The sequence below is a fragment of the Typopeltis vanoorti genome, chromosome 11 (assembly GCF_054136105.1).
Source record: "Typopeltis vanoorti isolate ZY-2024b chromosome 11, IOZ_Tvanoo_1.0, whole genome shotgun sequence".
NCBI classification, from domain to species: domain Eukaryota; kingdom Metazoa; phylum Arthropoda; class Arachnida; order Uropygi; family Thelyphonidae; genus Typopeltis; species Typopeltis vanoorti.
The window spans coordinates 49,691,930-49,718,293 of record NC_143559.1 but is presented as its reverse complement, the minus strand read 5'-3'; the positions used below and the strand labels follow the sequence as shown (position 1 = coordinate 49,718,293).

Genomic DNA, 26,364 nt, shown 5'->3' with positions numbered 1-26,364 from the left:
CACATCTCCTGGGTCCTAGGAGATGTACGATGTTATACATTATGGTGGAAGGTCACTACCCAGATCAGTTTCGACCTTTATTGAGGTCTTATCAGTGAGTAGGTAGACCTAGATATAATGTAATACTGAGATTATAGCGAAAATAATTTATATGCTTGCTATACAAGTTGTCAAAAAGGTGCACCCATAAATTACCTAAATAAAGAGCCAATAGGTTTCACTTCGGCCATGTAACATTATTTAAATTAAGGGGATATTAAATCACATTCAAAGAGTTCTTGACTATTTATAAATTTTCCTGATTAGTCTGTAGAGAAGTGCTATTTGCTGCCGGTATAAGTTAATTTAAATAAAAAAAATAAATACTGTACATACTTTCTTCTCCCCATATTGGTGCATTGCGGTCATGTGAACTACAGTTGTCCATTCTGAGAGCAAAACAACAGTATATCGAATACGGTGGTGGTATTGTTTACGCGAGTTTGCCATTCTTTTGAAACTTAATGTTTCATTTAGTTTAGCACGTGGTTTTGTTGTCAAGACTATTACAGCAATGTTTAGTGATACCTGTAATATGCAATTTGTTATATATAAAAAGGAAATTAATCTGATAACCCAAATACCACAAGCAAAAGAAATGATATGGAACAACAGTAGTAAATTATGTTGAGTATACGATAATGTATTTAATTTTGGGATGGAGTATATATAATTGCCGCTGTTAGTAGAACTCAGATGTAAGTTCTACTGACAGATTAATAAATAAAATATTTATTTATTCATATATCCTTGTATTATCCTTGTACTATTAAAAAAAAAACAATCAGAGGAACTGCATTTGTTGTCGGAACGTTTTTCGAAAGAAAAAATCCCGCATTATTTAGCTTTAACCATGTAACACTTAAGTGACTGCATTTGTAATTGAGAACATTTTTTTATCAAAAAATAAATGTACTGAAACTACGGTGTAATTACATCTAATTTTAATAGTATTATTTTAGGCTTCCTTGAGAAAAAAGTTCACGCCCTTAAAATGCTGCTGATGATGTGTGCAAATTATGGTTCGTGTAACAGTGGCTTCCCACGCTTTGGGATTACATGAGCATGTGTCATGTGAAAATAAATGCCTGTCGGTAAACAATATTTACACGTACTCGCAGACTGTATTTTTCTTATCACACATTGAATCTCGATGTATAGTTCTTAAATATCGCGAAGAATATTACGAAGCCTCCATAGTTGGCAGTTGTCAGGACGACGGAACATTGTATCTTTCGATGGAAAAAGACCCGAGTTCGATTCTCACCGTGCCGAGAGGAATCTTTGCATGGACTTTTGCTACTGAACTGATACAGATGCAGTAGTTCCCCCCCCCCCCGTTCCTCTTGGAAACACTGTTATGGGTAAAAAAATTAGCCAATCTCACTTACTGGTGGCAGACTTTTTTTTTCTTCTCGGAAATTCGCTTAGAGACAAATACGATTTGAGAACGCATGAGTTGAGCAATGTGTGTCTTCCATGAGTTGTTGAAGGTGTCATGTGATAATAATAATTATTGTTAAACACAAGATAAGATGACTACAGGACATTGTGTCCTTCAACTGGAAAATGCTTGAGTTCAATTCTCGTTATGACTAGAGAAATGTTTATATTGGTTTTTTCAGTTGAAGGTAAATTAGTTGACATCAAACAGATGTAGCCCCCCCCCCCCCCCATTTTCCTTCTGGGAACCCACATGCAGTTAACAGGAAAATACTATTACTGGGCAATAGATGGCGGATGTGTGTAACTGGCAGGCTGTGTGGGTTAGTGTGCCTTCCCCTGCTGAATCAGTCCACGATAGTATAGTATCATGTAATAATAATAATATTTGAATATTCTAATAATAATACTTGCCATTAAATGATATTTAAGTGAACTCACACATATATAATTTTCTTCATATATGAAATTTCAATGTGCCTTTCCTAAATCTTACTAAGAACTGTTACCAAGATGATAAAGAAAAAAAATTGCAATTGTTGTTAAAAACACAAGATATCTAAATATTTTAGTTAAAAAATGAGCTTGCAACATGTATTTCATTCTTTTGCAACCATCCTGCCTGTTGAATAGCATCAAAAACTGTTCAATACTTTCCATGCTTGCCATTGATTATAAATATGCAATTCCAGGTTATCTGTTATCCTTGTCACTGATGTAAACAAAAGAAACTCAAATTGCATAGCAACAGTCATTTGAACCCCTGTATGCTTGGGTTTTATTGCTTTTCCATTGGGCACAGTGTGACATCTTTTGATACATGGAAAAAACTGCAGTTCCACTTCTACAATGATATTTTTACTTCTGTAAATGAAGAAAAAAATATTTACATTCACAGTGTCTATGAAATAGGCTTACTCTAATTTCTAATTCTGCTATCCTGCTATTCTCACTAGCAGTATAAAACTGGGACAGGACAGAATACTTGTATACTATTGTTAAAAACACAAAATTCCAAAAAATTATATTCTTGGTGTAATGCTTTATCCAAGTGTATGCAAACAAAGTTTACACATGAAGTATCTTCACTGCTGGGCTACTTGTATATGGAGGCTAATGACTTCACATTATTTGCCTTAGTATCCCATAAGGATATGTGCAAAACACATATCCTTATGGGCGTGTATAATGCTATGCATTATGGGAAGGGCCATTACCCTGACTGGTTTTGACCTTTATTGGGATCTCATCAGTTAGAGCCCATAACGCTTGGTTTGGTTTATTTAGATTTATGGCTAAAACAACTCAGGCTATGAGGCCAGCATATTATGTATGTTAATTGCATGTTTTAATGGCTGGTTTGCCTGTTCTGAGGGATGAAAAATCCGAGTTTCCGGGAGAAAAAAACCCCGCTCTACCTCCACATGTTACCAGCTAACTCACTTTCAGTTGAAAAGCCCTGATAAAGGTTCTTCGTGTCCTAGATGAGATTTGAACCAAGATTTTCCCAACCAAAGGGCATCATCAAACCAACTGAGGCCCATAAGGATGTGTGCTTTGCATTATGGCATACTAAGGCAATTGATGTGAAGTCATTAATCTTCATATACAAGTAGCCCAGTTGTGAAGATATTTCGCTTGCAAACTTTGTTTGTATACACTTGGATAAAGGATTAAACCAAGAATGTAATTTCTTGGCATCTTTAATTTTTAGTCTAACCAAGTGAAGAAAACTTTCAACAAAGCTCCAAACTGACTCACTTATACCATGCTATGAAAAATAAACAAACTACACCAAAACACAAATCCAAGTTGCTGCTTTACTACAAAAATAAAACTTATTCTTTCAACAGCAACTTTCAACAGCCTTTCACAAAGTGGCACACTAGCATCCTATTCCTGGGTTGTGGTTAGCATTATGAAGTCTTCTGTGAGGAAAGGTTAAGGTTAAGATTAGGAGGTAGCTTGCAGCTACATCATGGAATGAGGTGTTAAGTGAGAGGGAGATAAATGCTGCATGGGAACTGACCTAAAGATATATAACAACATTGATGTGCAGATGCATTCCGAAGAACATCTTGTGCTACACTGTGGAGGCAGCACAAGATGAATAATGGTAGCAATCATTTGAATAGGGAGTATAAATAGCAAGCCAGGAAGATGACTCTGTTGTTATGAACAGTAAAACAGTTTGCTAATTTCTACAGTATGAGTAAAAATTAGCAAATCAGGCCAAGAAAAACCCTAGAGAGTTTTTCAGATATGTGGCAAGTAGAAGGAAATGATTATAGTAAGAAGATGTTAATGAATGAAAATGGTAGAATGGTAACTGCTGCAGAAGATCTAGTTGACATATTCAGTAAACCAAGATTTTGGTTCACTGAATACCTCAACTTTTTTGTATTTAGTTGAGGTGTTCAGTGAATAATTTATAAGGGTGTTTCATCCTTATTAGGGTAAAATCATGAGAAACTCAAGTGTAGAAGAAATAGGCAAGGATGGCTTAATTGTGAGTGAGCAAGAGATATATGAGAAAATAAGCTTAATGTCAATAAGGCAAGAAGATTTGATGAAATATCACTATGTGTCTTAAGAGAATATTCCAGGAAAGTGGCAGTAGCATTGACATGTCTGTTTAATCAGTCTTACAAAACACCAGTCTGAAGAGAGTGGAAAGAAGATAAAATTGTTGAACTTCATAAAGGTAGTGATAAGGCTGTGACTGCAAATTATAGGCCAATCTGGAGTTATGGTTAAGATACCAGAGAGATTAGTGAGAACTAGGATACAGAAATTGATTAATAACAGCAGAATTTTCTGTGATTGTCAGCATGGGTTTGTTAAAGGAAGATTGTGTTTTACCAACTTACTTATATATTATAACAAAGTGACAACTGTACTGGACAAGGGAGATGATACAGTGGTATACTTAGATTTTGCAAAAGCTTTTGCTGCCGCATAACAGGCTGTTAAATAAAGTGAAACAGATGGGATTGGAAAACACTAATGAGTTGAATCAGTTACTGGCTATCAGATAGATATGAAAAAAGTTGGATATGAGGATGATCCCAAAAGAGCAAAGTCACTAATGGTGTGTTGCAGGCATCTGTACTGGGGCAATTGTTGTTCAGCTTGTTTATTAATAATATTGAGATGTGTTTAATGGGAGATATGCAACAGTTTGGAATGATGCAAAACTGGGGAGAACAATGAAGAGTCAAGCAGAGATGATATGGCTTGGATATTGAATTAACAGTTTCAATGTTGCAAAGTATAAGGTTTTGAAATTTGGTAAGAACACTGTGATGCAAATGATACACTTGGTGGGAAATTCTGAACGAGGTAGAGGAGATGAGAGGGAGTGCATGTGGACATGAATCTGAAGTTCAGAAGCCACTGGATGTGGACATGGATCTGAGGTTCAGAGGCTGCATTGCACGAGTTGCAAGTTGTGAAGCCATCATATCAGCTTATGGCAATGATGCAAAAATAAAGGTTATGATTCTATGGCATAATGCCTTGACTGGGCCTTATATGGATTGTTGTACACACATTTCGTCACTTTATTTTCATGGTAATGAGGGTGTATTAGAAAGGTTCCAGAGATGATTCATGAAGGTGGTAACTGCTTTGGAATGTGCGATATGAAGACAGATTGAGGGATGCAGTTTGCAAAGCCTCATGAATTGGAGGAGGAGTGGGGATATGATTGAGACATATAATTCGGTTAGGGGATGTTACCAGATTAACATGGAAGAAATTTTTTTTATAGAATTGAGAGGGATGAGGCTAAAACAAGAGACCATCCCTGGAAACTGTATAAAGAGAGTGTAAGCAAAGAAATCAGGAGCAGGTTCTTTACATGGAGAGTGGTTGATGAATGGAATGCATTGCTTGTGTGTGTGTGTGTGTGTTGTGAATGTAAACACATTGAATCATTTTAAGGCATGGTTGGATGAATTTTGTGTGAAAGGGTGTACTTCCCAGTTGTCGAAAGTTTTTGCACTTGGTTATACTATAAATTAAAGATATCAAGAAATTATGTGAAGTCATACCACCTTTACCATGAGTTGTCCCAGTCCTGAAAATACTTCAGGTGCAAACTTTGTTTGTTTACACTTAGATAAAGGATTAAACCAAATATATAATTTCTTGGCATCTTTAATTTATAGTATAACCAAGGAAAAAACTTTCAACAACTATCTATCTCTAATCCAGAGTATTATAATAATAAGATGCGACACCTTTTGACAACTCATATAGAAAAATACAACTTCTGCATTACTTCAACCTTGGTATCACCTCTGGGTCTGGTTCATGCTGAAGAGATCTCAACGAAGGTCGAAACAGGTTTGCGGTTTGATTCCAGGGGAGCAGAGTTTTTGCTCCTTTAAGGTTTTTGCCTTGGGGAGCTTTTGAGTATCCAGGGATTTGGATCCGTTGGGGTGGCTTCCTTTGCTGATTCTTTTCCTGGAATATGAGTGGTTCTGCTTGGTGGTAGGAGAGCCATCACTGAGTTAAATGATCACTCAGGTCGCTCATTGTTGGGTGATCTGAGTGATCACACAAGTTTTTGGAGAGGTAAACCCGCACTTAAACAGGGAAACCTGTCTGGGTAATCCTTTCCATAATGCATAGCATTATACATGTCTGCAAGGAGATATGCTTTGCATTATGGAATACCAAGACAAGTGATGTGAAGTCATACCACCTTTACCACGAGTTGCCCCAGTCCTGAAAATACTTCAGGTGCAAACTTTGTTTGTTTACACTTGGATAAAGAATTAAACCAAGTATATAATTTTTTTTTGTATCTTTAATTTATTATTTTAACATGTCAATGATCTCCATAGAGATCATTGACATGTTAATAATAATAATAGGCATATTATCATAGAAGTAGCACTGCAGTAAAGTTTGATGTAAACTGGCATGATGAGTTGCTCCATAGTGCATCACAGTGATTAGAACAGTAAAACAGTCAGTGCCATTTATGTGTAAACAGTGAGCTACAGCAAGAACTAATCATGAAGAAGTTTAGGACTTGAAAATTTAAATGTTTTGAATAATAACGTATGTTTTTTCTTCTTTGCAATAGTGATTTCTAAGAAAGGTTTAGAACATATATGATAGCCACACATTCCACTTTTTTATTTGACAGAAATTGCAGTGCACAGTCATTCCAAGATTCAATATATTCTATAACCAGCACCATAAATTCTCTTTACCATTCTTCAGTGGGTGAGGATAACTTTATGAATTTGAATGCTTTCAAATTGCAGTTCTGTCTTATTTCTTTCAAGAAAGATCCCGCTTCCCTTCTTCTTACCTTTTGAGAGCACCCACACAAGGTTATAGTTTTCTTCTCTTTTTTGGCCAACTTACATCTGTAACCTTCCTGGTAATCTTGTAGCCTCCTCTTTAGCTTCCATAAAACTCAGGTGTCCTTTTCACTTAAGACACTGATTTTTACTTGTATAGTTGCTAACACCACAATGTACACAATGTCATGCATTTGGGATTGAGTGATTTTGGTACACCAAAAGTCTCTGTGCCTAGAAGAGAATAATTATTAAATTCAGTTATAAATGATAATCCTTCTCTCACAGATTAACTTCCAATCATTTCACAGAATTTTGTTTCTGTTACATATGTATTGGTGTGTGTGTGTGGGGGGCTGAAGTTCTGATAAACACCTAGAACAGAAATGATATTACAACAAGAAACATACTAGTAGCAGAGTTATGAAGATTACTTATGTTTTATATTCTTATATCCTCGTACGTTCTTTCATGGCAGCATTTATCTAATGAACTGTCCACTATCATTCCTCTTTCATCTAAGACTGTTCATGTTAATGCTGTTCATGTTCTCACATGAACAGCATTAACATCCATTTACTGTACAGCATTAAACTTAAACTGTTGTTTCTTACTATTCTGTCATTCCATTTTCTGTTTTTTGGAACAGCCTCCCCCTCACAAACTTGTTTTTATGAAGACTAAAATCTTGTTGTTCAAAAGAAAAACCAACCTTTTGTGTGGGAGGTTGAGATATATATATATGTGCATAAAAAATTAAGTAATAAGGTATGAATTCAGGAGTCTTTTAAGGACCAAAACTAGATAACTGGGAGAAAATCACACATGGTCTTATAAGGAATGTGAAGAACCAACCAAGACTTCTGATGTATTGTCCAAGTCTCACCTTTTTTTGTGGAGCACCTCACTGGTAGGTATCCTCCAGCATACTGAATGAACAAAGATTGGCAACAGTTTGGGATTTAAACAATCAAGTTATATTTTGTAGTGGCTTAAACCCAATGAAAATGATGCTATATGCCATGTCATCTGGGTCATTGTCCAGTTAAAAGATGGGCAAAAACAGTGGCAATGACCCACTGTTTTTGTCAGGGAAACAGCAAAAATTGAAAAGTCAGCTACTGTTTAATTCAACATCAGTAGAATTAAATATCGGCAGATTAATTTAAGAAGTATTAACAGAGGAGTAGAAAAAAGTGGAACTTGCAGAAGAATTAGAGATTATTATTATTATTATTGTTCCGGGAAACTCCAAGGAGTCGACAGACTCATCGAGGGAGGCCCTAACATCATGTCAAGAACAACTATTCAACATTCATACAGTATCTATCATATCTTGCCTTGAACTCATTCACGGTCGTAGCACCCACAACAGACTCTGGAAGCTTATTCCACTCATTTACCACTCTCCAAGTAAAGAACCTAGCTCTAACACCCTTGTCAACCACGCTCTTGCCCAGCTTCCATGCATGGCCCCTAGTCCTCCCACCACCAGTCATATTTTCAAAAATATCTTCTGGATCAATCTTATAAAAACCCTTCAGTAATTTGAATGTCTCAATCATATCACCCCTCCTTCGCCTATCGTCCAATTTCTGCAACCCACAAATCTTCAACCTATTCTCATAAGGTTCATTCCACAGACCTGCTATCATCTTGGTCACTCGTCTCTGGACCCTCTCCACTTCCTCCCCATCACGAAGAAACCCTGGTGCCCATAGCTGGGCACAGAAGTCCAGATGGGGTCTTATCAAGGCTCGATACAGAGGAACAACAACTTGTTTGTCTCTGCATGTTAAAGTATTTTTCAGAAGCCAAGTGAATTGATGAGCTGTTTTAGTTACTTTTGCAATGTGCCCCCTAAACTTCAACTCCCTATCCACCAACACTCCCAAATCCCTGGCCTCATCAATCTCCTGGAGTATGGTTCCACCAATGCGATATACTGCTGCTATTCTTTTCACCGCAAAGTGCATAACCTTACACTTTGCCACATTAAATTGACATCCATTTTTCCTAGCCCAGTCCTCCAAACTATCCAAATCATCCTGTAAAATTTTGACATCCTGTGTATTCATAATTGCTCTACCCAACTTTGTATCATCAGCAAACAAGTGAACACTTCCTCTCAGATCCTTTCCAATATCATTGATGAACAAATTGAAAAGCAGTGCTCCAAGAACAGAGCCCTGTGGCACTCCACTAGTCACAAGACGTCTTTTAGACTCCACTCCTGAATAAACCACTCTTTGATATCTCTCCTTCAACCACCCTCTTATCCATCTCACCAACCCTATATCTATACCCATCTGCTCTAGTTTACTGATTAGGGTTCCATGTGGTATCCTATCAAAGGCCTTGGCAAGGTCCAGTAGTATCACTGTAAACCCATTACCCCTATCCAGTTCAGCCGTCACTGTGTTATAAAACGTGAGCAAGTTACTGAGGCATGATCTACCCTTCACAAAACCATGTTGTCCCCCTGGTGCGGAATATCAATGCCAGTTGATGTTACCAAGAACAAAGAAGACAAAGACATTGTGCTAACTCTCAAAACTTTGGCTTGTCTTGGTCTTGCTTATGTAGACCAGACCACTGGAACATGGTATCCTATAAACACCTGGATGCTTGTAGAAGGGAATGATGTTCTTCAGAGATGTGAGGAGACTATAAATCGTTTGCATTGGTGTGAAAGCTTGAATGTTGTTCTCGAGGACAGTAGCAGTAGTATTGATTGACACATTACCAATATATGGGATAGAATCAAGTCCCTACTAGATATTCAGGTTTTGAAGAGGAGAAGGATTGCTTTCAGATAATAGTGTGCTTTTAGAGGTGAAGTGTACACTCAAACATACAAATGTTGTTCAAGAAATACGAAAGACAAGAATCAAACCTCGGAGGCATATTGGAAAACTATGAAAAAAACATTGATTCAATCAAAAAAGAATGTGGTGGAGTTGCTGCAAGTATAGAAAAATCAGAATTCCGTGGTGGATTCAGGAAGTTAAAAAGGCAGTCATGAACAAGAAGGAGAGTAAATCGAAAGTCTTGTAAGCCAGTAAGAAAGAAGCTAGTAAGTCATCATGTGCTCTGAGAGAATACAGAGAAAAATGCAAGAAAGCAAAATATTTTGTAAAAGTAGTTAAACATAAGTCATGGGAAGACTTGAGTAAGAATAAAGAACATAAAAAATAAAGATATTCTGGATATCTGGACTAGTTACTTTGAAAGATTGTTAAATGACACAAACATTGATTTTAAACTACTTGAGGTAAAAGGCTATCAAAAGTTTGAAATGTGGAGAGGCAGCAGGAGTGCATGATATTTGACCAGAAATACTGAAATGTATAGACAAAAGTTTTACAGTGGATACAATGCATAATTCAGTAGGCCTGGTCTGAATATCAAAGTTCAAATGATGGATTAGAGCTCTCATAGTTCTCAAAAAGGGAAATAAAACTAAATGTGAGAGTTTTTTATTTATTTTTTATGCTGACTCCACACATGCAAGGTCACAAGACCTATAACACTACAGTACAGATGGGCAAGTGATTAAGGAGAAAATGTAGCCTGTCGGTATGTTTTTTAAAGAGTGGGGTAGTTGTACTCGGTGGGAAAAATGGTATGGGGCAGATTGTTCCAAAGAATAGAGGTGGATGGAATGAAGGAAATTCGATCATGGACGAATTGTAATTAAACTGATGAAAAGTTAGTTTGGTGTGTTTGAAGCTGGATAGTTTATGGGGTTGGCCAATGGCTGCTGTAGTTCTTCCATGGTAGAAGAAAGTGGAGGAAGGGTAGCAGCCAATTCAGTGGAGTAGTACCCATGGAAGTACCTATCGAAAAGGCACAGCACTGAAACAGAGCACCTGTGATAAAGTGACTGGAGGGAGTCTGTGAGGGAAGGATTTTCTATTAAGCAGGTTGGCCTCTTCTGAATATCATCAAGAATTTTTAGACAGGTCTTGGGTTCTCCACCCCAAATGTGAGAACAGTACTCCAAAGTTGGATAGATCTGAGACTTATAGCGTGTTAGGAGTTGGAAGAGAAGTAATGGAAAAGAACACCAAGCTTTTTAGAGGCTAGGAAGGCTATGTTAATAATATGTTTGTGCCAGGATAAATTGGATGTGACAGTCAATCCAAGACAAGAAAGTTGATCTCGAAAGGAAACTGGAGCATTATCAAAAATGAGAGGGGATGAAGTAGGATTTTTCTCGTAGGTAATAAGGCAGGCTTGAGATTTTTGGATGTTGACAAAATATATGATTTCTCCTCACAACTTTGATATTCATGATCTTTGCTCACTGTTTCAACTTATCACTGGATTCCTGGAAAACACTGACTACCCTTCCTACAAAAAATTAATGATAGCACCAGTGGTTCTTCCATTCAAGAACGCTGTCAACTGTTATCATGATCAGTGCTGCTTAACTGTGACTAGAAACAGTACATTCAGTGCAAAGTGATTGTTGACTTCTGTGAAGCCATGGTACCTCACTATGGCTGGGCATTCATCCTAATATGTTTAGAGGAAGGTTAGGTTATTATTATATATCTGTATGTGTTTGTTTCATTTGAAGGTGAGTTAACTAGTCTCATATGGAAGTGGCAAGGTTTTATGTTCCAGAATTAGGTAAACCAGCTAGGAGAAGACATGCAATTTACAAACAGTGTACAGGTATCCCTTGCTTAATGCGGGATATGATTAATTGCAGCAATCCCTTGATATACATGGCAAGAGTTTTGATTAACTCACCCTTAACCCTGCAGAGCTTGCAGCTGATCTGACAGGTATATGCAAAATGTTTAATATCAATTTCTTACACAATTCAGTGTATAGCTTGGAGATCATGAGTAGCTGTGCATTCATATGTTACGAGTGATATTCCACACTATTTTTTGTTGTCAGTTTGATTTAACACATGCTATGTAAAGGTTTGTGATATTTGACAATAAATTGTATCTGAGAGATACTGCGACCTCCGAAGTCAGTATAGTATGGTTTAGTTTTTTTTTAATTCTTTGAATAAACTGAAAATAAATAAATTCATGTATTACTGAAATAGAGAGCCAAAAGCTTATTTATCATACATATCCTCTAGGAGATGTGCTTTTCATTATGGAAAATACTAAGGAAAGTGATCTGGAGCTACTCCACCTTTACTACAAGTTGCCCATAAGGTTGCTTATGCTGGCATCTGCCCAAAATTTTAGTTTCTATATATTCGGCATTAAACTCTTGTAGTTTCTATATTCGGCTATGATATAATGTTGGATTCAATATCCACTTAATTTGTACCATCATGTATTATATTTGCAGTGTTTTTTCTTTATGTTTTATTACTTGTTTGCCGAGGTCTGGAGAGTCATTTTGCTTGTTTTCGTAGAATTTATGCCGATAAGAAACTGAAACTGTTCAAACCACTCTTGATAGCTTTTGATTAAAAAATTGCAGTAAATAATGTAGGTACAAGTATTTATTAAACATTTACTTTGCATTCATTTTTTATCTTTCCTAAAAGAGTACCATATGAAACGAATTATTAATACTGTAATCGATCATGGACAAATTGTAATTTTTACCATTGATTATTAGATTTGATTAATGCGATTTTGATATATGCAGTAACATTGAGGGATTAATTAGCTGCGTTAATCGAGGGATACCTGTGTGTGTGTGTGTGTGTGTGTGTGTGTGTGTGTGTGTGTGTGTGTGTGTGTGTGTGTGTGTGTGCGTGCGTGCGTGTGCGTGCGTGTGTATATATATACACACACACACAGTTAATTCTCTTTTTACAATTTTTTTTTACACAATTTCGAAATAACACGGTTTAGTAAACAAAAGCAATTCTATTTTTACATGGTGCTTATTTTTAGAATTTCTGTTTGGATTCAATTCTGTTACATAGATTATTTCCATTATAATTATCATTTCCTAGAATGGTACATATGTACCATTTTGGAAAATGATAATTTGGAATTCTTAAACTTGAATTTTGGGGAACTCCCTTGATGTTTTAAATATCAGGGATTACTCCAAGCTACAGAATGTAGACAATTATGGTGACATCAAAAAAATCAATTTTTGTAGTTACAATTCCCTGAGGTTAAGCCGAGAGATGATCCATTATATTCATTTGCTGTTGGTAAACCAGCTTAACTGGTTGGTTCCTGGAAGCAGAAGGGTGCTATGCTGATTTCTCGAAGTTAAGTTGGTCCCTTACGGGAGGCCTGCTTAAATAAGGCTGTTTGGAAGGAGTTAAGCGTTTACTAAACAATCATTTCTTGTTTGCAATTCGAAATGGTTACATGTCTTGTGTTTTGTTCGTGCAATAGAATTCATGTCTAAGACCACGGGCAATGCAATGAAAGGTGTGGATTTTAACATGTTTCCAGTGCCTCTGGAAAGCATACAAAAAAGTTTGGGTTACAAAAGAAATTTTTAATGAATGGTTCAATGTTTTGTTCCAGAAGTTAAATGCTATTTGATGGTGATAAAAATCTGGACTTTAAAGTTTTATTGATTATAGACAATGCACCTGGTTATCCTGTTTTAGAGCACCCAAATGTGGAATTTTGTTTTCTGCCACCTAATACAACATCCTTAATACAACCACTAGATCAGGTTGTGATCGCTACCTTCAAAACTTACTAAGTAAGAAGAACATTCCAATACATCTTGGATAAATTAGATTTATTTATTTATTTATGCTTATGGATACATGAAACTGGTAAGTGAAAAGTACAATCACAATTTCCAGAAACAAATGATGAAAATCTCAACATATAAAAGTTCATTACATAAAAGGCACAACCTGCTTTCTAAGTCTTTCCTTTTTTTAAAAAAATAAAGCAAAAGTAACTTGTCATAATCAAACCAGGGACAATTATCGTCCTGCTGCAACAGGTATGAAAGGCTGCATGTTCTCACAACACTTCACAACATAAATGTAGCTGTGTCCGAGGTTTAAGTAGAGAGCAGTTGTGTCTTGTGTGAAAAAACTTGATCCATTAGAAGAGGCCCATTTCATATTGTATCATCATCTTCTAACATGAGGAGGAGTTCTGCTGATACTATGATGAGGACCATGAGAGTGACTACCAGAATAACGTCTTCATGGTGAGACGGGACCGTGATCTTCTGTTTCCTCCATAACCACCGCCACCACCATACCAACTACAGGTCAAGATCCAGGCTGGAAAGCCAATTCAAGGCTTCATCCATCACCTTGTGGATGTCCTATAGGCCACCACAGTGAAATTGGTGCCTTGGGTAGTCATACACAATATGAGTAATCATCTGAGCCACGGGAGAACAATCACAATAAGGGTGATTTGACAGCCCCATTTATGTAGAAGGTAGCCACATTTTCCCTGACTAGTTCTGATCCTGTTTATTGATGACCAAATCTTCTTAGGAAGATCAAAACCAGGCTGCAGAACACAGGGATTTTCTACCAGGAAGCCGTTTGTTGGGAGATTGTTGGACCAGTATTCTCGCCATATGTCAGATATTGATGGCAGCGTAGCTGAAGAGAGAGTTCTTCCATGGACCAGAGAGGCTTCCTAGATTTGAGGCAAAGACTAGGTGGGTTTATGAGAGTCTGGTGTAAGGGTAGGAGTGGGTTGCTCATTGCTTTATTAAATTCCTTAATCGTGGCTTGTCTTCTCCGTATGTGTGGTGGAGCAATGTTAGATAGAACAGGCAGCCAGGAGAGAGTGGTGCTTCTCACTGTCCCACTAATTGTGCACATGATAGAGTTTAGCTGGGTGTCTATAATGTTAGCATGTGTACTTCTTTCCTAGACAGGGACACAGTATTTTGCTGCAGAGAATGCAAGGGCTATTGCAGATGACCTTAGGACCTGCACCACAACCCCAGGTTGTTCCAGCAAGCCTTGAAATGATGTTATTTCTGGTTTTAATTTTATTGGAGAGGTTGATGATGTGCCTTTTAAAGGTTAGGCTTCTGTCCAGGCTCACTCTAAGGCATTTTGGGTGAGGCTCATATTCTACCATTTTTCCACAGAAAGAAAGGTTGAGTTGTCGATGCGCCTCTGCATTGTACAGGTGAAATACTGAGGACACTGTTTTCGTTGGATTTGGCTTCAAATACCACTGCTTGAAGTATTCTTCCAGGGTGTTCAGGTCTGTATTCAAGGTTGATTCTAGGTTGGTAAAGGAGGTGGATTGATGTAAGATTGCTAGGTCATCGGCATACATATACTTGCTTGATCTGGTATGCGGTAGATCGTACACGTAGATGTTAAAAGGTATAGGGGATAACACAGAGCTCTGAGGAAGACTGTTCTGAAGCAATCTGGGCCTGCTGTTTTTTCCGTCAATAGACCCAGTTCTTTCTGTTGGAGAGAATAGATTCAAAAAGCTGTAAAGTTTTTTTACACTTTATAATATTTCCTAGTTTTAGGAGGAGGCCCCTGATCCAGACAGTGTCATAAGCAGATGTTAGGTCAATGAAAGTGGCTCCAGATTTAAGTTTCTTCTGGAAGCCTGCTTCAATTTGAGTTGTCAGGGCTAGGACCTGATCACAGCAACTTCTTCCTGGCCTGAAGCCAGCTTGTTCAGTTGCGAGTGGTAAAATTCTTTTAAGGCGAATTCTTTCAAAGAGCTTAAAGGCGGTGCAAAGCAAGGAGATAGGTCATAGGTTTTTCACATCATTTGGATCTTTTCCTGGTTTGGGCATGGCAATTATTTTGGCTTCCCCCCACAGTTTTGGTAATTTACCAGTCATGATGATTTCTGAAAAAAGGGCAGCCAGCCATGTTGGCCAAGATATTTTAGGAACTCAGGGAGTATACACTCCACTCCTGCAGCTTTGCCATTCTTGGTAAGTTTTAAGGCTATTTGTACTTCTTCCCGAGATACTGGGTATACAGGTTCAGGAAGCTCGGGTTCCGTCTTCAGAATTTGTCTGATGGAAGCTTGTACAGCATTTTTTCTGGTAGAGCTGGGATGAATCTTGGAGGTTTTCAATAAATGGTTAGCCATTTGATCAGGAGTTATCTCTGTTGTTTTGTGTGCTGTTGGCTCTGCTCCACCTAATTTTCTCAGAAGTGACCAGCTTCTCCAACTAGATGTGACGAAATCGAGTTCATCGATGGTTGAGATCCATCTTTCCTTTCTTTTTTTATCCAGGGTTGATATGAGCTCCTTAGCAATAGTTGGATCTTCAGTTTCCTCATATTTGGCTAGGAGTTCCTCACTTTCTCTACTCCAACATGGGGTATATTGTTTTCTGCAGCCTCTGGGGATAGAGGCTTTTGCTGCAGATTTGAGTAGTTTAACAAATCTAGGATAGCAATTAGGAGTGGGTGGAATTGCTCTAATGGTTTGCTCGATTTGTTTCTGAAATGCAGACCAGTTGGACCTGCTGAGATTCCATCTAATAATTGGTGTTCCGCTGATGACTGGGATTGATGTTCCTATCTCTATTAATGTAGGATGATGTTGACTATTAGGGAATCTGTTAAGGATGGTTCTGGCTGATGAAAGAGGGGTGGTCTTCGGAGTCTTTAGTGACTATGCACAGATCTGGGGTGTAGGTTCTGTTCCATCTGGCTGAATAAAGAGTGCTGTCCTGCTTGGCATCATAATTCAAATACAAGTTATATGTATCCATCCAGTTAGCTAGATTATTACCATCCCGGTTGTTAGAGAAATAGCCCCACATGGTGTGATGGGAATTGAAGTCATCAACATAGATAGCAGGGTGAAGAGGAGGTCGGTCCATCTTATCAGGCTAGGATTGCGATGGAGGTTTGTAGACATTGTAGATAGCGATATTTTGAACTTTAATACCTATGGCGTATTCTGTTTCAGGAACACTTTGGGTTACATCCTTGAGACCAGGGCAGATATAGGTTGCTAGGCCATGCTTGAGGTGGAAGTTTTAAGACACGAGAATGAGTCCTGGGATCTTTAGTCTATTGAGGGCTGTGTCGGGCACATAGGTTTCCTGGAGAGTCAAGACGTCAATTGCTTTATCGTTGGCTATTTTGCTGATGGGTTTGGATTTAGATATTTGGATTGAATGAAGTGGAGATGAGTAGTCTATTGCAAAACCTCAATGTCAATACATCTGTGGGATTGGATGGTATACCAGCTTGTGTTGTACATGAAGCAGCTAAAGAATTGTCTGTATCCTTGACCATTTTGTTTAATTTTTTAGCCTCGGGTCTGGGTTAGTCCTTAGAGGTGTGGAAAGAGGGGGAAATAGTTCCACTGCATAAAGGAGGTTCCAAGACTGCTGTTGTAAATTACCGACCGATTAGCATATCAGGAATCGTTGTCAAGGTCTTGGAGAAATTAGTCAAGAGAAGAATACAGGACTGGATAGATGAAAATGGGATACTGTATGGGGTACAACATGGTTTTGTGAAGGGTAAATCATGCCTCAGTAACTTGCTCATGTTTTATAACACAGTGATGGCTGAACTGGATAAGGGTAATGGGTTTACAGTGATTCTACTGGACCTTGCCAAGGCATTTGACAGGATACCACATATTACTCTAATCAGTAAACTGAAGCAGATGGGGATGGATATAGGGTTGGTGAGATGGATAGGAGGGTGGTTGATGTAGAGATACCAGAGAGTGGTTTATTCAGGAGTGGAGTCCAAAAGACTGCTTATGACTAGTGGTGTGCCGCAGGGTTCTGTTCTTGGACCATTACTTTTCAATTTGTTCATTAACGATATAGGAAAGGATCTGAGAGGAAGTGTTCACTTGTTTGCTGATGATGCAAAGTTGGGTAGAGCAATTGTGAGTGCACAGGATGTCAAAATTTTGCAGGATGATTTGGATAGTTTGGAGGACTGGGCTAGGAAAATGGATGTCAATTTGATGTAGTAAAGTGTAAAGTTATGCATTTTGGAGTGAAAAGATTAGCAGCAGTATATCACATTGGTGGAACCGTACTCCAGGAGATTGATGAGACCAGGGATTTGGGAGTGTTGGTGGATAAGGAGTTGAAGTTTAGGGGGCACATTGCAGAAGTGGCCAAAACAGCTCATTGAATCACTTGGTTGCTGAAAAATACTTTAACACGAAGAGACAAACAAGTTATTGTTCCTCTATATCAAGCCTTGATAAGACTCCATCTAGACTACTGTGCCCAGATATGGGTACCAGGGTTTTTTCTTGATGGGGAGGAGGTGGAGAGGAGCCAGAGATGAGTGACCAAGATGATAGCAGGTCTGTGGAATGAACCTTATGAGAACAAGTTGAAGATTTGTGGGTTGCAAAAATTGGTTGATAGGCAGAAAAGGGGTGATATGATTGAGACATTCAAATTACTGAAGGGTTTCTATAGGCTTAATCCAGAAGATATTTTTGAGAATAGGATTGGTGGTGGGAGGACTAGGGGCCATACATGGAAGCTGGGTAAGAGTGTGGTTAGCAGGGGTATTAGAACTAGGTTTTTTTACTTGGAGAGTGGTGAATGAGTGGAATAAGCTGCCAGAGTCTGTTGTGAGTGCTATGACCGTGAATGAGTTCAACACGAGGTATGATCGATACTGTGTGAATGTCGAATAGTTGCTCTTGACATGATGTTAGGGCCTCCCTCGATGAGTCTGTCGACTCCTTGGAGTTGCCCAAGATGATGATAATAATAATATCCCTTCTATGTTTAGGGAACATATCTTGAGGTAGTGTTGATTAGGGGACTGTAACATATTTTTCGAAGCTTGCGCTCCACCTAAACAAGCAACACAATCCTTGTTATTCCGGATGACGATCGAGCCGGCATGGAAATTTTTATGTTTTCTATTCATTAATTGTAAGTAGTCCAGGAGGCTTTAAAACCTTTGGACGCCTTGTTTGAGACATTAGCTTCATGTTGCCTGTGATTCATATCTGGGACTTCTTTTGTCTGATGCACCAACAATATACCACAAGGCAACACTACTGGCAGGGGGCATGGGAAGGCTGTCTCAACCCCCCCCCCCCCCCCAATAAATTAGATAAGAACAATCTACTCACAGTTATTTTGATGTATGGAAGAAATTTTTTATTTTGGATCTCATCAAACTTGCTAAGTTGGCGTTATCAGAATTGAAACTATCAACTTTAAATGCATGCTGGAAAGCTACTTGGCTAGAATATCTGAAAAAGAAAAAAGCGATGAAGCGATTCCACTCATTGCAAGATTAATTAAAGACGGGCTTCAAATGGCTAGTAAATTGTGGTCATTTTCTTACACATGAGCCAAATACTGAGCGAGCTGAACAGTTTAAATGTGAACTGACGTCATGTATGGTACGATATGATGAATTATACAAAGATCTAGTCAAAACAGGATATCAGCAATTAATTACAGAGTTTGTGATATGAGAATTATTGAAAATTAGTGCTAATTTTGTTCCTATTACTGAAGAAAATATTTTGCCATTGCAGTATGAACAGGATGGTCAAAGTGTTTCAAGTGATGGAAGTGATTTAATTCCAGTCTCACACAAAAGAATGTAGCTACTATCATAAAGTGATGGCGAATAAAATTTAACTAATAACCATATGCACAGGTGTATTTGGATCTTTTTGAATTTCTGTTTTATTACTGGCACACTATTTTCTTTAAGAAAGATCCATATGTATATACTTTAAATAAGTATTTAAAATAAAATAAAAATATTCCATTAAAATTAAATAATGTTTTATTTAATGATTTTCATGTTTTGTTTGAAAATAACTTATTGTTCGTATAGAGTTTTCATATTTTTTTTTTATATTTTCATATGCATTCGTATTCTTTTTTACACGGTTTTCATTTGCACGGATTTTTCTGGAACAATCTACCACGTAATATAAATAAATAAATAAATATATATGTGTGTGTATATTTATTTATTTATTATTTATTTATTTAGACATAAGAAGCACTTACCTTGTCATAAAATTATGGTTCTAAAAGCAAGGAAACTTGGTAGGTCATGGGCTTATAAGCACCACAGGTTTATGAGTTATTGCTGTATATAATAGTACTTCATACAATTTTGAAATATTTTACCAAATTTTCTCCACTGCAACTTTTCTGTAAACAGATTTCTTGCAAACAACTTTTTAAGCATTCAAGATATTGCATCAGTAAAATCCATCCAGCCAGAGTACATATGCATTTTTTGATGTGTTTAAAAAAAATGGGAGTGGATATTCTGTTGGAATAATTACATACAGTGATCTCTCAGCTATCCATTTGCATTGAGAAATCACTTTGTTTTTTATTGCTCACATTGCTCTTCGAGGTTCGAAAGTTGGATAATTAAGAAATCACAGTATTTATAATTTTGTGCACTAATTATTTAAATATTTAAAATATTTTTCATATTTACATTTTTGTAAATATGAAAGTGCTTTTTCTCCCCATTTCTTTCAGTTTCACATTAATTTTATTTAATAAAATATTTAGTTATTAATGTTTTCAATTTTTTAATTTTTTTTCTTATTCTTTTTTTTTTCAGATACTGAAACAGTAGAAATTTACGATAGTTTTTTGACAGATTGTTAGATGGAAAGATCTGCACACATGCATTGGATGTCAGTAGCTTCCATTTGGGTAATAATAGTTGCATTTGGTTTGTGCAAGTATGCTGTATATAGCTGTCATTTTGATGAAGTATCTCTTAATTTAAAAGATGTGCCAAAAATCATTGTGCCTTATAATTCAGGAAGATTTAAACGACATCCAGAAAATATAAATGCATCAAAAATAGCACCAATAAGAATTCATATTTATTTTGATAAAATAGAAAATGATACATTATCTTCTGATATAATTGACTTACGTAGAGTTTTAGAGGAAGCCAAACGCAGAATATCTAGTCTTCTTTCCGGTAAGTAAATATTTAACATTGTTACATTTATAATTATTATACAGCAATCCCTCGATTAGTGCACCTAATGCATTCATTAAAACAGGCACATTAATTGAAAATGCACTAATCGAATATAATAACCTATGGGAAAAAGTTTAATTCATTCCTCAAATTTCGTTTTTGAACCTTAATTTTTTTATAAAAGAATTAAGGTATGTCTCAGGGCCTAGTTAAAAGAAAACCATGAACCTGAAAGACAATAAAACATATTCAGAATATAAATTTTATTATTCTACTTAACAAAGAATTGAGCTAACGTAGTTTAGTGGGCATTTTGAAAAAAAGAACATTTTCTTTTTTTCATACAACCGACAGTATGGCTCTATTTCATCTTCTACTCTTCTGCAAATTTTACTGCTTTTCTCTTCATCAGGGTCAGTCTCTAAGCATTGCTGCTTAAAAACTTCGATTGTATGAAAAATATTTTCAAATTGTTTCTGTGAAATCTCTTTTGGCTGACTATCAGTGGTTAAATTTTCTTCATATTCTTCGGGATCTTCCTGCTGTGCATTTAAATTTAGCAGGTCAGAATCACTCAATTCTTCAGAATGAGATTTAATTAACTCTTGGACATTATCATTGAAGGAGAGAAAGAAATGAAGGACGTACGAATTGGTCGCCAACATGCGAAATCATGTGCTTTATAGATAAAATTTCCCAACTGTTATACAAGCAAAATAGTTACCACTTTAAAAACTACAGTGATCATAAAAGAGAAGTTAATTTTCCGGCATGTAATCATAAACAACTCATCCCAGAAGACGGATTGATTACCCTATTATCGGAATGGATTCTCCTTTTTGTGGCATGCTCAGAAGTGTCAAAGGGTCTCGAATCTGCGGGCGTACTATAGTAGATGACATAAATTTTGGCAGTAAAAATTTGGAACATAGTATACATAGTGTACACGGAAGTAGTGTAGTATGCCATTAAAAATAACTTTGTAAAATGTTTTGAATCGGTAACTAAATTATTTCATTCTGGTGAGTGATTTTTTAAAATAGTTAGCCATAAAAATGTATAGGTAGAAAATTTTTAAAATCTGTAACATTTATTTTTAAGATGTATATAGGTGCACCAATCAAATTTGGGTATCGAAAAAAAATGATGCACTAATCGAAAATGCACCAATTGGGGGCACATTAATCGAGGGATTACTGTATCTGTTTCTTTGAATAAATAAAAAAACTATAACAGACACTAGTTCATTTAATATTTAATCTATATCTTTGGTCCCTTTATAATGTATATAAAAATAGAAATCAACTTGTTTTATCCAGTTGCAGCCAAATTTATTTATTTTTATTTTAAAAGTAATAGTTATGTACTTTTACATATGCAGGATATACTCATTACAAAATGATATGTATGCTATAATCTTCTTCTTCAAGTGTCTTCCCCTAGAAGGAGGTTGGCAACCATTGTGCTATAATTAACTACTAAAAAAAATCGTGAATGAAATCCTACAGCAGCAGCATTGCTCTCTTTAGATAGTTATTGTGAATTGCAGCAACTTCAAACATTCAAAATGGCAAACTGCATGCACTACTAGATCATGTCAAACTCTAGGTTATGAATTGTTCATTTGCTGAAAGCATACTTTTTAGTGTAATCTACAAAACTGTGTTATCGTGTCAATAGATGTTAATAAGGTCACTCCTAATGTCCATCAATGATATGCTGATGAAAGGTAACTGCTTAGAATATAGTTTGATTTTGATCAGTTCTTTGAGTAATAATAAAAGAAACTACTAAAAGAAACAGAAATTTATGATTTTAAAACTAGAAACTGAAACCTAATATTTAAATATCACACAAAATATTTTAATACCACTATAATTATTATTCTTGCACATATCATTTAATTAATATCTTCATGTTTGATTAGGCTTTGACTTAAACCTTGTGCTACTTAATTTTATTTGACTGGGATTGCAGCAGGAACCCATCAGTATCTTACATTACATTATGGGAAGACCTACTGTATTCCAAATTTGATCGTCCTAGAATTTTACAGAATAATATAAGTACAGATTGCACAAATGTACAATTTTTTACCATATCTAGAAACCTTGGAGATGAAACATGGAACTTTTTCAAGCTACTACTTCAGGCCTCCCATAAGTGGGGCAATGGTCTCACACTGGCTAATGAAGTTCATCTCTCACCTAAATTCACTATAACTAATTAATAATGGAATCACTTATGTTAATTTAAATATTTTTATTCGTAGAATTGGGCTTTGACTTAAACTGTATGCTAGTTAATTTTATTTGACTGGGGTTGTTTCTTATGTTTGGCTATGTTTCTTTTCATTTTCTATACGTTTTTAGGAAAACAATCTTAAAAAAGAGAACATCAATTCAAATGAAAGCATGCGATGTTATATGCACTGTTGGCTGAAGGAGAATAGCTCCATCTGCATTAATAGATATCCAAAAATAATTACAATTTACAGAACACATGAATGGTGAGATTCAGTTTAACTTCCCAAAACTAGGAAAGTTTAAGTCATTAAGACAAATTTGTGCAGAATGACCAGTCTGTCCATAATAACATAAGCCACAAAACAAGGGATTTTGTCAACTCCAGGATAAGAAAGAGGAGGATATTTGTCTTTTAGGAGAGATAAGGAAGGTATTAAGTTTGCAAACTGGATGGAAAGAGAATTATAAGTCAATCTGTTGAAGTAGTCTTGCTATTTTTCTAAAAGTCATTTAACACATAGAATACAAATTCTGGTAACTTTTTCTTCAGGTAGGTTATGACATTGGCCATAATTATTGATTATTTTCAATTATTTTGCAATGTAGTAGTAGTAGTGAAATTAGTTACTATGCAATTGAACATTGATTATGGCTTAATGAAACTTTAATAATAAAAATAATAAGCTAACTTTTATTCCCTTAAGGTGTAGGTGAGGCCTTTAAACCCTATCTAACTTTTAGAGACTGAGTGGGCAGTTCAATCTCCACCAGTAACCAATCAGAGATAGCTGGCCCGTGTCTATCACTAATTATAGACGGCCACCTATAAAGAGACTGGCAGTTGAAAAATATGTTTCTGTATTTGTTTATATTTTATTGTTTTCTTTAGTTGACTCATCTCTTTACTTCTGTTCTCAGTTATTGATGTGAATGATAGGATTCACATCCCATTTCATTTGAAATCTGGCCCTACAAAATAAAAAATAATATCTAATAAGGCTGGAGTCACTAATGTAGAGAATATTTTCTTTAGTTGACTCATCTCTTCACTTCTGTTCTCAGTTATTGATGTGAATGATAGATTCACATCACATTTCATTTGAGATCTGGCCCTACAAAATAAAAAAAAATAATATCTAATAAGGCTGGAGTCACTAATGTAGAGAATATTGTGATTAGTGCCATTGATTTCTTCCTCCTCACTCACATTCACCCTCATTCACCAATTTATTTTCATAACAGTATTTAGAAGTTGTTGAAATATACATTAAGCATATAAAAGGGCAAAGAATATCCCATGTTTACCTTTCATTTCTAACTGCTTTCTTTCAGTAAACCAGTGGTAGAGGTGTTGAAGGTGCAGCAATCAGATTGTGTGAAAGTGAAAACAGCTACTGCTGTGGTTTACAAAATGTATTTTAGGCTGCCTCATAATGATAAGTTTAGTATAGGTTTTAAAGTATTTTGTGACTTAGAAAGAATAATTCTAGGTTCCATTGACTGTTCCTTGAATTGAAATATATGAGAGACATAATACATTGGTTGCAGATAGACACTGAATCGAATATCCATTAATGTATGAAATAGCAATTTACATCATTGCTTTCATATATTAATAGCAATCTCATCATCTAAGTTCATGATTTGAATTACAGTATCTCAGTACCTGTGTGCAGAGATCAGTAATGTTTGCTCTAAAATTTATACAAATTGGTGATAATTAAAATTTCTTGCTGAGTTCATATTCCAAAATGATTTATTATTTTTGTAAAAAAAAAAATAATGATTAGATTTAGTATTATTTAAATTTCCAGAATCAGGGATTATTTTAGGAATAATACCAAATATGAAATAAAAAGATGATTTCAGCTTAGTCCATATGTATATTAATTACATGACACCTTCAGGGAGTCCAAAGACTCATCAAGGGAGGGCACCTACTCTACAACTCTCCGTCTCCATCTCTAAACCAATGCCATCTACTACCTACCATCAATAGTATTTTCATAAACATCCATGCCCACAGCGTGATTCGAACCCGCAGCCTACTACATTCACAATTATCAACAGTCCTCTACTAACTATCATCCCATGAAATCTAGCAACGTAGTTAGAGTTGATTCCCCCTAGAGAGATTATGGGCCTATTTAAAGTACTTGATGCAAGCAAAAATAAACTTTAAAGAGAAAAATGAATTTTAAAATGTAATTAATACTTTTGAGGTGTTTATTCCTGGGAGCTAATCCCAGGAGTAGGAAAACTCCCCCCCCCCCCCCCCCCCAATGAATCTTGCACTTTAAGACTGTTTCTTGAGTTCTTACAGGTTTTTACTTCATTGTGAGCATTTGCTGTATTTATATTTTTTTAGGGAAAAAAATTTCTATATAATTAAAGTAATTTAAATGACTTGATTATTCATGCTTGGTACTTTGTCATTTCATATTATTTTTAAGCAAAAGATTACTTTATTTATAATTAATTAAAGTAATTAAAATAACTCGATAATTCATGTGTGATACTTTGTAATTTCAGTTGTTTCTGTTCATGGGCCATTGTTGATTACTCGAAGCAAATCGTGTCGTAATGCTTGGTCATCAGGTGTAAATAAGGGAAAGTAAGATAATTTATAATTTGATATCCTACTAATTGGTTTTAAAACTTTGATCTGTTAACTACTTGATATATTCAGTTTCCTACAATTTGTTCAGTCATAGGAGCCTGCTGACAGTTGTGTAATATCCATACTGTCATCTGACCTTCCTGTTGATGGAAGTTTTTTCACTTGGCTATGCTACCAATTTTATATTTGGTTTAATCCTTTATTCAAGTGCATTAAGAGAAGGGCCACTACCCAGACTGGTTTTGACCTTTATTGAGGTGCTGTTTAAGTAAAGACCTCTCTAAAAGTCAGGCGGTCCCCCAGACTGGTCCTTTGGTCACTCGTAGGGAGTGGTGGTTCCACTCAGTGATAGGCTCACCCCCCACCAAGCAGAGCTATAATCTCTGCAATGGCCCCACTCAGAGACAGGCAAAAAAACCTGTCCCCAAGCAGAGCTTCTCAGATCTCAGGGAAAGCAACCACTTCTGCGCAAAAGCACATCAGTGGGAACCAGACTTAGAGATGGTGATACTAAGGGGGAAGTAATGGAGAAGTCATATTTACCTATACCAGTTTCCAAAAGGTGTCACACCTTATTATTAAAATTCTCTGAATTAGAGATAAGTTGATGGAAGTTTTTTCATTTATCTATGCTACCAATTATATATTTGGTTTAATCCTTTATTCAAGTGTAAGCAAACAAAGTTTGCACCTGAAGTATTTTCAGGACTGGGGCAACTCGTGGTAAAGGTGGTATAAGTTCTCATCACTTGCCTTAGTCGTCATCATCAAATTCCTGACATGTACCCTCATGGGTTGTACAGGATATGATAGTACTACATGAAAAATTTACATCAT

General features: G+C 36.3%; 1 protein-coding gene across 5 annotated transcripts in view; it reads left to right on the top strand.

Annotated features, from left to right (window-relative positions):
• Window positions 1–442: 442 nt before the first annotated feature.
• LOC150101564 (ciliated left-right organizer metallopeptidase-like) overlaps window positions 443–26,364 on the top strand; it is a 332,876-nt gene continuing 306,954 nt past the window's right edge. For 4 of the 5 annotated variants that reach the window (XM_090400567.1, XM_090400566.1, XM_090400563.1 and 1 more), the window contains exons 1-3: window positions 443–737; window positions 20,287–20,658; window positions 25,440–25,521. In XM_090400567.1, the coding sequence (XP_090256693.1) occupies window positions 20,334–20,658; window positions 25,440–25,521 (407 nt within the window). In that variant the 5' untranslated portion in view covers window positions 443–737; window positions 20,287–20,333. The remainder of the gene's footprint in view (window positions 738–20,286; window positions 20,659–25,439; window positions 25,522–26,364) is intronic. The other variant, XM_090400565.1, reaches the window with a different exon arrangement.